General features: G+C 50.8%; 4 protein-coding genes across 4 annotated transcripts; 3 read left to right on the top strand and 1 right to left on the bottom strand.

The window, feature by feature from the left end:
- Positions 1-755: 755 nt before the first annotated feature.
- VE01_09212 (uncharacterized protein) lies at positions 756-3,293 on the top strand (the record flags this gene model as incomplete). The annotated part of the gene is made up of 4 exons (XM_018278628.2): positions 756-1,773; positions 1,823-2,120; positions 2,168-2,877; positions 2,932-3,293. The coding sequence occupies exons 1-4, from the start codon at positions 1,356-1,358 to the stop codon at positions 3,291-3,293; spliced, it is 1,788 nt and encodes a 595-aa protein (XP_018126892.1). The 5' UTR covers positions 756-1,355.
- Positions 3,294-3,426: 133 nt separating this feature from the next.
- On the bottom strand, positions 3,427-7,734 carry MYO1 (class II myosin). Its single transcript, XM_018278627.2, has 6 exons — positions 7,512-7,734; positions 7,227-7,439; positions 7,123-7,168; positions 7,015-7,070; positions 3,911-6,968; positions 3,427-3,858 (listed from the first exon to the last, which is right to left on the bottom strand). Exons 1-6 carry the CDS (start codon positions 7,512-7,514, stop codon positions 3,518-3,520), a joined length of 3,717 nt encoding a protein of 1,238 aa, XP_018126855.1. The 5' UTR covers positions 7,515-7,734; the 3' UTR covers positions 3,427-3,517.
- Positions 7,735-7,888: 154 nt separating this feature from the next.
- Positions 7,889-10,591, top strand: VE01_09210 (uncharacterized protein). Its single transcript, XM_018278626.2, has 3 exons — positions 7,889-8,905; positions 8,959-9,511; positions 9,559-10,591. Exons 1-3 carry the CDS (start codon positions 8,493-8,495, stop codon positions 9,859-9,861), a joined length of 1,269 nt encoding a protein of 422 aa, XP_018126856.2. The 5' UTR covers positions 7,889-8,492; the 3' UTR covers positions 9,862-10,591.
- Positions 10,024-12,492, top strand: VE01_09209 (uncharacterized protein; the record flags this gene model as incomplete). The annotated part of the gene is made up of 2 exons (XM_018278625.1): positions 10,024-10,224; positions 10,279-12,492. 2 exons carry the CDS (start codon positions 10,024-10,026, stop codon positions 12,490-12,492), a joined length of 2,415 nt encoding a protein of 804 aa, XP_018126869.1.
- Between the last annotated feature and the right edge of the window lie 291 nt (positions 12,493-12,783).

The raw sequence follows: 12,783 nt of genomic DNA, 5'->3' as shown, positions 1-12,783 counted from the left end.
CCTCGCAACAAGACGCTGGAAATCCACTCGTCGCTATATTATGCTGCCCGTAAGCATCACTCAGAGAAGAAGCTGCCTGGGGAAGGACGGAAAGGCTGGCAATGGAGAACTACCTCAGAAATAGTGACCTCAGAAAGGATGACCTTCGAAGGAATGATCTGGAGAAGATTGACCCTTGGCAATGATGGTCTTGGAAGGAATGATCTCGAAAGGAAACACACTTGGAAGGATGGCCTCGGAGAGGATAGCTTCCGAAACGATTGACTGGAAATGGAAATGGAAACAAATTGTATTGTTTGTTTTTATAATAATAAATAAACAATAACGAATAACAATGAACTCACCTGAAATGTTCCACCTTCCATACATCCACGTCCCAAGTATCTAAAACACACAAGCACATCCTTCTATTTCCTCCCCATCCCCCCACCCTACAGAAGCATTAAAGGCTTCACCACGGCACAGCATAGAGTATATCAACGCACCTCTAATAAAAGCATCACTGTCACCACAAAACCATGTAATTACCTCCCACAAAGCGACATCGGTGCTCTCCAAACGTGTGTGTGGACCCAACCTTCTGTCATAGTACGTACTACCCCCACGGCGACGGCGCTAACAGCTGCAGGATCTGATAATTTTTTCTTATCAGATGGCGTATACCCGACCGGATCGCCTAATAAGCACTCCACACAGCCAATTATGAGACACCCCCATCCATGAAAGCCCTATTCAAGCTGTCAACCGGATGTATGATCCTGGTTTTCTCGTGCGTGGTTAATCTCTGGGGAGGCTAATGTTACAGCTACCGTAATGTAGCTACTATACGAAATGCGATCCGATGCTGCTTTAAGATCCTCAGACCTCCCTCCCAAAGCCAGTCCAGGAAGGCACATGTCATGGAGGTGCAATTCCAACCCCCGCCGCTGACCGGGACAGAGCCAAGACGGACGACGGCTCGAGGGGCGTGCAGCTAATCCAATCTAATCAGATGCGACCCATCCCTGCGTAGCTGATCCAATCTAATCAGATCTTTCGCGACATGCCCCCCTATCATCAGCAGGGAAAGGTGCTCAGTTTGGCCTGGCTGGGGAGCTAGTGACCATGGCCAAGGGGAGGTAATAACCAGCTCGAGAATGTGTCGGGAGCTCGAGGAGGTGGGTCGAAGTGTGTGTGTGTGTGCCGTGGTGCCGCCAGGCTGTTCGAAAGCCGAACGTACTTGCGTTTGGGAATAAAAATTCGAGGGATTTTCAGTTTCGTGTCTTTCTTTCAACTAGAGATAGATTTCTTGAGTCTGTTCGTTGTTTCTTATTTGAGTGTGCTTGTTCACTGTCTTTCCTACAAGTGCGCGCATCATGTCTTCTAATACAACTACCATCCGCCGCCTCCAACAGACCACGCACCACCTCAACGATGTCGCCGAGCCAACCACCCTCTCCCTCGTACACGGCGGCGCCGAACCAACCCTCGTCGACCTGACTCTCGGCGAGCTTCTAGACGAGCAATGCGCGCTGCGCGGTGACAAGGAATGTCTCGTCGTTCCCTGGACCGGCGCGCGATGGTCATACACCCAGTTGCAGCATAAGAGCAGGAGTCTCGCGAAAGCCATGCTGGCACTGGGAGTGCGGGGGGGTGATCGTGTCGGGATTCTCGCGGGCAATTGCGAGGAATATGTCAGTGTGTTTTTTGCGGCGGGGTATGTGGGGTGTGTGCTGGTGGTGTTGAACAGTACTTATACGGCTACGGAAGCACAGTATGCGCTGGACCATTCTGGTGAGTTTGGCAGAGACGTGTTGGAGGACATTGGTTAATTGGTGATTAGGTTGCAAGCTTCTGTTTGCACAGGAGGAGTATGGCAAATTCAATAACACACAGCTCCTTTCTGAGGTCACCTCGAATCTCTCGAACAGAAATAATCTCGGTAGTCTCAAGAGCCTCGTCATGATAAAGGGACCCCTGAACGGCTTCCCGACTTACGACGAACTAATCGATGCTGGGGCCCTTATCCCGAGTGAAGTCCTCAAAGCAGCAAGCATAATGGTCTCTCCCCATGACATTTGCAACCTTCAATACACCAGTGGCTCAACCGGACAACCTAAAGCCGCAATGCTGACGCACCAGTAAGTCAATCTCCCCATCGCCCATCAAACCAAGTTAACACCCCCAGCAACATGATCAACAACGCCCACTCTATCGGCCACCGCATGTCCTTCACCCCCGCCGACATTCTCTGCTGTCCTCCCCCCCTCTTCCACTGCTTCGGCCTCGTCCTCGGCCTCCTCGTCTGCATCACCCATGGCAGCACCATCGTCCTCCCTAGCCCCTCCTTTTCCGCCCCCGCCGTGCTCGCTGCGGTCGCTGCGGAAAACTGCACAGCGCTTCATGGCGTTCCCGCCATGTTCGAGGAACTTCTTTCCCTCCCGCGGCCGGCGTCCTGGTCGTGTCCCAATTTACGCACCGGGATAGTGGCAGGTGCACCGGTGCCGGTGGAGTTGATGGAGCGAATGGTGGGGGAGTTAAATATGAAGGAGTTCACCAGTAGTTACGGCCTTACTGAAGCTTCACCAACCTGCTTCAATGCTCATGCGGGTGATTCCATCCACCGCAAACTCACAACCGTAGGCCGTGTCTTGCCGCACCTGAGATCAAAGATCATTGATCGCCACGGCGCCATTGTCCCAGTCGGCACGCCCGGCGAACTCTGCATGGCCGGTTACTCACTACAGAAGGGGTACTGGAACAACCCCGACAAGACGCGGGAAGTCATGATCCGGGATGAGCAGGGTGTAGTGTGGTTGCATACGGGTGATGAGGCCGTATTTGATGCGGAAGGGTACTGTACCATCACCGGAAGATTTAAAGATATTATAATAAGAGGTATGTCGCTCGTTCAACTCCATTCCATCCGATCAAACACTAACCATCACGAAGGAGGCGAGAACATATACCCCCTAGAAGTGGAATCCCGCCTCGTCGCGCACCCCTCGGGGCTCATCACCCGCGCGGCAGTGGTGGGGATCCCGCACCCTAAGTATGGGGAAGTGGTAGGAGCCTTCCTTCTCCCCGCACCTCCGTCTTCCCCATCGTCGTCATCGCAAGAGGAGGAAAGACCGACCGACGATGACCTCCGCGCGTGGGTCCGCGAGGTGCTGGGGAGGCACAAAGCGCCAGCGCATATTTTCTGGTTCGGGGATGCGGAGACGGGGATGAGTGAGGTGCCGCAGACGGGGAGTGGGAAAGTGAAGAAGCATGTGCTGAGGGATGTTGCGGGGAGGATTGTTGGGGGGCGGTAGGGGCTGGGGAAGGGGGATGAGTGCGAGGTTTGATATTTATAGAGGTGGGGATTTGGAGATGGGCGACGGGATTGTGGCTACGGTTTATATGATGATACATGTTGATACATAGACGGGGTTGGGTACGAAAAGTGGCACGTATTCAAATTTCATTCATTCTATCTGCCTCCCCTCACATGTCTAAATCATCCCCTACCTGACCCCGCCGTCACCAAGCGTACTGCCTACCAATCATCCTCATCTCTCCCCCCGTGCCCCGCATTCATAGCACTCTGCCTCGCTCTCAACGCCTCCGCCAACCCACCCGCCAAACTTGGCGTGCTCCTGCCACTTCCTCCTCCCTCATTCCCACTCGCCATCCCTCCCGAATCCCTCTGCCCGGGTAGCGCCGCGGCCTTGCGTCCTCCAGCAGCGGGACGCTTGGCTGGAGGAGCAGGAGGCTTGGGTTTCCCGTTTGCGGCCGAGGGCCGGGCAGATGGTGGGGGAGGTGGAGGAGGGGTTTCTTCCTTGAGATAGGCGGACGGAGCCCAGCCTTCGCGGCCGTTAATTTTCGCTAACCACCAACCTGGGGGTCATGTTAGTTTGTCTGTTCGAGGAGAGGGATGGGAAAGACATACCATTATTCTCCTTCTGCACAATATCCACCACCTCATCCTTCTTGAAGCTCAACTCATTCGCACTCTGTCCTTCAAAGTCATACATCGCTCGGAAAATCGGGCCCGCAGGCGTCGCAGCCGGGGGCGGTGGTGGCGGAGGCGGCGGTACCGCACGTGCCGCAGGCGCCGGCGCCGCATGGGATGCAGCTGCAATAGCACCATATTGCGACAGCGAGATCTCCTGCGGCTGCTGCGGGAGCGCGCGCGTACGCGACGCGAGCTGCTGCGCCAACGGGTTATGCGCAGCGACAGGCGCGTGAGCGATAGGGTTCTGCGCGACAGGCTGATGTGGTACGGGGTGTGCCACGGGCTTGGTGCTGCGCGCTACGTTTGCGAATTTCGACGGCCGGCCGTCTGGACCACCGGGGCGGATGAGGCGGCCCTTGGTGAAGGGCTTGGCGGGGATGGGCTTCCCCTTGGGGAGAGGGCGGGAGACGGAGTTCGGGGGCTCGCCAGACTGGGTGTGGATAGCGCCGCTCTTGTAGAAGTCCTCGCGCTGCTGGGAGTCGCGTAGGACCTTGATGTCTGTCATCTTGCCGGGCTTCTTGGCGTATGCAATGTGGTCAGAGATCTTGAGGAGGGCGGAGCCGCTGCCGGGTGAGGCGCGCGTGAGGTGCGTGAAGAACTCGGTTTTGAAGACGCAGCTGAGTAAGGGGTCTGCTTCTTGTGGGGACCCGATGCCTAGGGAGAACCAGTCGTCGCGGCTTGTCGATAGGCCGATGAATTTAATCGAGCCCAGGGGAATGGCGCGCTCAGCGGAGATTTGGACCTGCTTGTTGACAACAGCCTGCAAGACGACGTAGAACCGGCTCTTGGTTAGGACGAAGATGCGCGGGCTAGGCTTACTAGAGCGTCCGAACTTGGACTCGAGGACCTCGCCACGACACGAAAAGAGGATGACTTCGTTGCCGGGGATGTTGATCGCGTTGCGGATGCGCGCGCCAGGCCCGCTCCCAGCGTTGCAGCCCAAATAATCGCCCATGAAGCGTCTCGAGCCGAGCAGACTCATGCGACGCCTCTCCTTGCGGCCCTGCAGAAGTTTGTGGCCCCTCTCGCGCATCTCGAGGAATTCCGCCCCGACACGCTTCTTGCGCCATACCCTCTGGATGCGAGTTGCGGCTTCGGAGCGGATGCGTAGGTATGCTCGCCATACTCTCTGAATGCGGATGGCCATGTTGTGCCAGTATCGGTCGCGCATGTGCTCTAAAGCGAAGAGCGTCTCTGGCGCCTTGATGAACGCCTTTGTTACACCAAATTGATACTCTTCGGCGGGGATGCTGGTGTCCTTCAGGATCTGCTTGGCGCCGGACTTTGAGTCGCCTGTCCAAGTATACTCACCAGCATATGAGCACTGTGGCGACAGGAGGTAAAAGCGCTCGACAAACTTGTCGTAAGTCTGACGATAGGCGAATCCAGCACGTCTGATACGGACGTTCTCCTGCAGACCAAGGTACTTGATCTGATGCATGACGTTTGGCACATTATATTCAGAGAACGACTTATTTTCGTTGGGCTTGATCGTACGGATGTAAGACGGTGTGGCTTTCATGAGCGTGGCGACAAGTTCGTTGGCTGACGTCTTGATCTTGTCTCCAGCCGCTGGGGGCTGTCGCCTGTCATCCTGGTTGACTTCGTTGGGGAACAATGTATGCACAAACTCGTTCTGGCTTTGCGCGAAGAGGTTCAACAGGCCCTTGAGAAGCTGGTCCTTGTTCTTATCGGTAATACCTTCAACTGTGTAGCTCACATCACCAGCATAATGCTTGACGATGAAGTTGCCCTGGCGAGGAGTGAGATGGGGGTTCGACATTCCGTTGATGCTCTGCATGAACGTCCTATCCGAAGCTGCGGGGTCCGCATGTGCAGTTCTGGTCGCATCCTTCATGGCGGAGAAGATTCCTGGTGGCCTCGTACCCTCAATCAAGTCGCAGACAATCTTGTTGTCAAAGTATTGGATAGGCGTCCACTTAATCTGCTCGCGGGCATATTCCTCTTGCTCCGTCTTCAAGGTAAGCTGGATAAAGATCTGTTGCAGCTTCTCGTTGACATAGTTGATACAGAGCTGCTCAAAACTGTTCTTCTCAAAAATCTCGAAGCCGTAGATATCCAGAATACCAATTGAGTTCGAGGTTGCGCCGCGAGCCTTCAACGACACGTTGACACGCTCGACAATCCAGTCAAACAGATTGTTATAGAGAGCTTTCGCCAGTCCATCTCTGGTAGCTGCTGCCTGTGCGGGGTTGGCGGGAGACTCAATAACCTCGCCATTTCTTGGCGTCAAGATGCGGATCGTGATGGCGGAAACGACATGCGCTGCGTCAACTTCCAATAGATAAGCCAAGAAATCTACCACAGATTGGTCTGCAATAGCAGCATATCCATCCTTATCCTCGACAAAGTGGATATTACCCGTCCATAAGATCGCCGCTAGGATGCGGAAGATCTCGTCCTGCTCTGCCTGAGACAGCCCGATAATCTTCATCGCATTCAGCGTATCTTGGAATTCTGCCAGGTCATCAATACCATCAACGTCAAAGCATTTCGACTTGCTAGTATACACGTATGTCTCCGGCTTCTGCACTCCGAATGTCTCGCGATACTTTTGTGATGCTCCTTTCGTAAATTGGTAAAAGATGTGGAAGTTGCGCTCGTTCATAATTTGCCCAACCACTCTGGATTTCTCCAAAAGATAATTCGTAATATCCGCTCCGACGGGCTCGCCGGCAGAGTTGAACTGGAGCTGGAGGTACTTTCCGAATCTCGACGAATTGTTGTTTCGCAGTGTTTTCGCATTTCCAAACGATTCCAGCAGAGGGTTTGTTGCCAGCACCATATCCTTAATCTCCTGGATCGACGAGTCCTTACCTCCTGACACGTTGGCGATATACTGCATAATGCGCTTTGCCGCCTCTGTCTTCCCCGCACCAGACTCTCCGGAAATAATGACACACTGATTATCTTTGTAGGCGTTCATGTTATAATATGAGGACTCGGCAACTGCGTATACGTGGGGTGGCATCTGCAGTGGTCAGCGGCGCATTTCAAAATTCGGAGATCTGGCCCACCTCCAATCGATTCTTCCCCTTATAGCTATCCAACACGGCATCTGTATAAATACCCACTTCGGAAGCTTGTCAGCACCCTGTGTAAATAGCTGTTGGCGCAATACTCACAGTCTCGAAAGGGATTGACTGATACCAGCACATGGCCGATGTAAGTCTGTTGGGCGCGTAGGTCAGAATTCAAACGTCCGCTCAGGGAGGATGCTTAAACGAACGTAAATCTCTCCATTCTCAAAGCGCTTCTTCAAATTCTCGTTGATAGCTTCGTTCGACACTTTGCTCAGTAGCGTCAAGTCCGAGACTCCGACCTCCTTCTTCTTGGTCGTATCGAATGCCGCCTTCTTGATGTTGGGCTTCCCTCCCCCTGCCCCACGGCCGCCTGACGGCGCATTGCCTGCGGATTTATCCTTTGGTCGCCTACTTATCCCCTAATAAAACAGGCGTGTCAGAAAGAAATGTCCGCATCGAGACCGGATCGGGGGTTGGGGGGCCAATCTCACCATGGTGTAGCCTGGGAGGCCTCAAGTCTGTCGCGAAGTTCCGTGAAGTTGCAAAGCCAGAAGATTAAATGAGGGTATCGAAAGAGTGAATGGGAATAATCTGAAAGAGTAACAATAGACAAGAAAGACGAAAGTGCGACCAAAGCGAGTCGAGTCAAGAATCAATAATATTTTTCAATGTATGGGGGGGTTCAGTCGTCATTGTCTTCGAGTTGCTTATCGGTTATTTCCGTGCGCGGTTTGGTGGTTTGGTTAACGGAGGAAGGTACGCAATGGTGCGTATGTAAGCAAGGCTCCGCCACACTTTGGATTTTGGGGATAGGCACAGCCGCATCCACGTCGGTCATAGTATCTCCACAATATATCATCGCCATTGCCACATCTAGAGATTATATAGTGCCAGGTACACTAGGCAAGCATCTCAGCACAGAAAAAGTCACGAAAGGCCATCTATTTTTTGGGGGGGGGGCAGGGGCGTGATTTAAAGGTCCTGAGGACACAGCTCTCTTTAATAACGTCTCACAGTAAGGCATAGTCACATGAGAGGCTATCTATTTGTTGGGCGATTTGAAGTTCTAAGGACACAACTCTCTCGTAGCTTCCCACCACAGGGAAAGTCGAATGAGAGGCCATCTAGTAATCAAGTGATAGAAAGTTCTGATAACACAATTCTCTCTCATAGCGTCTCTCTTGGATTCTTACTTAATCCCCTACTAACTCTCATAAATCTGTGGCAAGCCTTCGCATCAGGATATGTAGTTTATGATATAACGAAGTTGCTAGCCTTTTTTCTGTTACATATCTCACGTGAACCGGAGGAGAGAGAAGCTGTGTTGAGTCTCGCATTGGAGGCCCAATATTGCAGGGGTTATATGGGCTACTGGTCTCCCAGCCTCACCAGCTACCCTCTTCAAATATGGCCTACCGCGAGGATATGAGTATTTGTCTTATGTCATATTCCTCATATGCTACCTATATACTATGGGGACCTTGGATCCGCAGTTGATAGGCTCAAACAAAAATGAAGCTAATGCCGCATACCGGGTTACGGGAATCCCTATAGACTACAAGCAGAAGCAAGTCAAGTCCCTACTCCAAACGGTCTTGCAACTTGACAAGGCTGGGAACTCGGTCAAACTCAGGTCGATCGCTATCAGTCCGAACCGGAGGACCAGGGTGGCTACAGTATGCTTTAGCTGCCTGCCGATACTCCTCCCCCCAAGGGCCGATGGAGAATGGCATTTTCCTATACCCACTGAAAATAATAGTGAAAATAGTAGCACTGATGATGACGACGATATAATTCCCCAAGAGCAAATCATTACAGTTGATTCACATTTCAAAGGCATCACAGTACTTCGATCTTTCAGTAAGTTAGATGAACACAAGATAGAGTACGTATAAGTCAATATTCAGATATATATCGCAAATATCTAACAACGCGTAGCATTATTGCAATCTCAGGACTTAGGGGACATGCATTTGGGTCATTTAAAGCGCGAGATGGGCAACATATGTGGTTGTGTGACTCACTACCCCGAGGTCTTCTAGGTGCCCAAATCATGATATACGGCTACGACACTCAACTTCATGGCAGTGCTTCTTTTCAAGATATTAAATCATTAGCGAGCTCGTTCCGAGCAAGCATCGCTGCTCAGAGGGCACCAGGCTCGACCAATTCCCAAATGAAAACAGTGCCCTTGATATTTATAGCCCATAGCCTTGGGGGATTAATCGTTAAAGAGGCAATGATACAAATGAAGAACGATAAGAAACACCAGGACGGCGGTCTTTTCTTTAGCGTCCCAAGCCAAGGCATGGAGGTAGCTTCTCTTGTACCAATGGTTGCAGGTCAGCCAAACCAAGCTCTACTTCACACTCTCGGAAAGGAGTCACATTTCCTTCGAAATCAGTCTCGAGACTTCCCTAAGGCATTTGACAGAAAAGATTCAGAAATATTCTGCTACTACGAAACCGAGATGTTGCAAACAGCAAAATTTGTAAGCTCAGTACGCTGTTTTTACTTTCACGCACTAACATTCAGAAGATAGAAAACAATGTATGGAATATGGGGGGACCGCTTTGCATCTTAGTTGATAGCTCTTCCGCAAGACATACCCGCCCGTGGGAGAACGAAGCCCATAATTGCATAGGAATGAAGAGAGATCATTCAACGTTGGTTAAATTCACTCCGAACGATAGCGACTATGACGAAGTTCTTGCGAAGCTAAATTGCATGACGTTAACTGCTATGAGCACTATCCCTCGTGGTATCAAAGGGCAGCTGAATCTAAAAAAGTTAACTGAAAAGGAGAAAAAGGCTATCGAAGACTCATTGAAGTTCAATTAGAAGAAGACGCGGTTCTTTAATATCGAGACAGCAACTAGCACAACGTGCGATTGGCTGTTTTCCACACCTGAATACGACTAGTGGCTTGACAGTAATCTTGTCTCCGAACATAATGGTTTCATCTAGATTAAAGGGAAGCCAGGATCTGGAAAGTCGACGATTATGAAGCTCGCTGTCGAAGCCGCTACTAATGCGGCGTTGCCATCTACAGTTATCACGTTCTTCTTCAACGCGCGAGGAGCTGAACTTGAAAGGTCAATACTAGGAATGTACCGCTCAGTCTTACTCCAATTAATCTCGAAAACCCCAACTATCCTAGATGACCTCTCACATCTACTCTCCTTCAAGATAAAGCATAGCGAGGTCTATGAGTGGAATATTGGCGAGCTCTAGGCGATTCTAATTACAATTATGAAGACACCTCAAGAGTATCCAGTTATGTGGTTTATCGACGCACTTGACGAATGCAAGGACGATGAGGTGCTTAAATTAGTCAAATTCTTCGAGAACATCGGGCATACTGCAGTGTCATTAGGATCACCTCTGCACATATGCCTATCGACGCGCCACTATCTAAATATCCTGATTCGGTGGGGTGTTAAATTAACCCTCGAGAAGCAATATAGCCATAATCAAGACATTATGACATACATCGACAGCGAATTCAGAGTGCCCTACAGCCCACACGTAGCTCTTATTAAGTGTGAATTGTGCAGCAGATCATCGGGGGTATTTATATGGGTTAGGTTGGTAGTAGAACTCTTAAACATGGCATTCCGTCGTGGCGAAGGCAAGCCTGCCCAATTACAACAACTACTAGACAGTGTCCCCAAGGAGCTCGACGACCTGTTTACCAACATCCTAAAATCAGACCCCAACTCGAAGTACAAATCAATTCTGTGCTTTCAATGGGTCTTGTTCGCTAAGAGGCCACTGAACCCAGAGGAGCTATACTTTGCCGTTCTAGCAGGAACAGAGCCAACAGCAATAGAAAAATGGGATGCTGACGAAATTAATTCCGAGGGCATTGAAAATTTTATCCTCAATATCTCGAAGGGGCTCGTAGAAGTAACCAAGATGGATAGAACTGTCCAGTTCATCTATGAGTCCGTATGCGACTTTCTTCTTCTTCATGATGGCTTCACCAAGCTCGAACCCAACTTTGCGATCAATGTTAGGGGATTCAGCGAGGAACGACTAAAACATTGCTGCTATCAGTACATGACACTGGGCGTGTTTAAGGATAACCGTTGGAGCCCTACGCAGCCAAGACTGACCCCACTACTTAATGGACTGAGGACAAAGCCGAACCTAAAGGATGATATTTTGCGCCACTTTCCATTCGCGTGGTATGCTGTTCGGTACGTCTTCGCTCACGCTGAAGTCGCCCAAAGCTGCGATATAGACCAGGGAGGGTTTCTCACTGATTTCGAAGCCCCTGATAGGACATCAATTCAAAAATGGATGATGGTGTATAATGACTTCAGTTATAACCCCAGAGGTAGCCCTACAGTCTATCATCCAAACGACAGTCTAATCTACATACTATCGAACGAAAATCTACCTGACCTCCTCCTGAACTTAATACAAATCAAGGGAAATGTCAATGATGTAGGAAGACAACACGGCAGTCCCCTGCAACTAGCAGCAGGCAAGGGATACCTCGCAGTTGCCCGGCATCTCATCGCCGCAGGCGCAGATATCGATTTTCCTGGAGACAAACCTAGGTTAGCTCCACTCCTTTCAGCTATAGATTCTGGTCACATAGACGTTGCACTGCTACTACTCGAAAATGGTGCCCGCCATGATATTGTATCCTACTGTTGCGGCAATAATGATAGGTGCACCCAGACACCACTCATTATGGCCGCAACAGTAGGATTGACGGCCGTCGTACAAAAACTACTACATTTAGGGGGTGATGTAGACATAGAAGGTGGCAGAGCACTGCAGCAGGCGGCTTCTAGTAAAGGGAACTGGCAGATAGTTCGTCTGCTTCTCCAGTTCCGGGCTGATGTAAACTTCGTGTGTGAGATCGATGGGATCGCACTACAGGCTGCTGCATTTGCTGGAAAATATGAGATTGTTCAGCTGCTTCTACAATCAGGGGCCGATGCAAATAGCGGAGGTGGCCATGATTATAGCAACGCACTGTATGCAGCAGCTGTCGGTGGGAGTGTGCAGGTTGTAAAGCTCCTTCTTCAGTGGGGAGCTAATGTGAATAGCGGGAACAGAAAGCTCGGCAGCGCACTGGAGGCGGCAGCTCAGCATGGGAATGCTTTGGCAGTGCAGATGCTTCTTGACACAGGAGCTGATGTGAATAGCATAGGTGGGACTTACAGCAGCGCATTGCAGGAGGCAGCTTACCATGGGCATGAGAAAATAGTCCGGATGCTTCTTCAAGCAGGAGCTGATATAAATAGAGGAGGCGGCAGATATTATGGAAACGCACTCTCGGCGGCAGCTAGCTGCGGGAAAAAGCACATAGTGGAGCTGCTTCTTCAAGCAAGAGCTAATGCTAATTACATGCGCGAGGGTTTTGGCAGCGCATTGCAGGAGGCTAATAATCGCGGCTACTCAGATATCGCTCAACTTTTACGGCAACATGGCGCGAAAGAGGCGGAAATTTAGTATATGTCAAAGTTGATCAGGTGCCTTTAGTAGAAATAGTCACATCTCATCCAACTCATGTCTATTCCGCGAATGTGTTTGCGTGAAGCAGTTGCCTCCTGCTACGATAAAAAATTCTCGATATGAACCAGCAGCAATGGTGCTGTATCGAATCAAACTAAGAATGAGTAGAATTATGAACCGACATAGGTTATCTACAACTAGTCGCCCCATCTTAATTCCCTGTCAAAACTTAACAGCCCACCGTTTCTGCTCACTATCTTCCCCTAGCTCTAGAGTACGGGACTCTTG

The sequence above is a fragment of the Pseudogymnoascus verrucosus genome, assembly GCF_001662655.1.
Source record: "Pseudogymnoascus verrucosus strain UAMH 10579 unplaced genomic scaffold scaffold_52, whole genome shotgun sequence".
NCBI classification, from domain to species: Eukaryota; Fungi; Ascomycota; class Leotiomycetes; order Thelebolales; family Thelebolaceae; genus Pseudogymnoascus; species Pseudogymnoascus verrucosus.
Note: the sequence above shows the minus strand (reverse complement) of the source record. Positions and strands in the feature narration are given on the sequence as shown.

Coding starts and splice junctions, on each gene's coding strand:
- MYO1 (XM_018278627.2), bottom strand. Junction 7,071..7,122: donor AGTCAATCCCTTTCGAGACT/GTGAGTATTGCG, acceptor AAGCTTCCGAAG/TGGGTATTTATACAGATGCC. Junction 6,969..7,014: donor AGGGGAAGAATCGATTGGAG/GTGGGCCAGATC, acceptor TGACCACTGCAG/ATGCCACCCCACGTATACGC.
- VE01_09210 (XM_018278626.2), top strand. CDS start 8,493: ATGGGGACCTTGGATCCGCAGTTGATAGGCTCAAACAAAAATGAAGCT. Junction 8,906..8,958: donor TTAGATGAACACAAGATAGA/GTACGTATAAGT, acceptor AACAACGCGTAG/CATTATTGCAATCTCAGGAC. Junction 9,512..9,558: donor TGTTGCAAACAGCAAAATTT/GTAAGCTCAGTA, acceptor AACATTCAGAAG/ATAGAAAACAATGTATGGAA.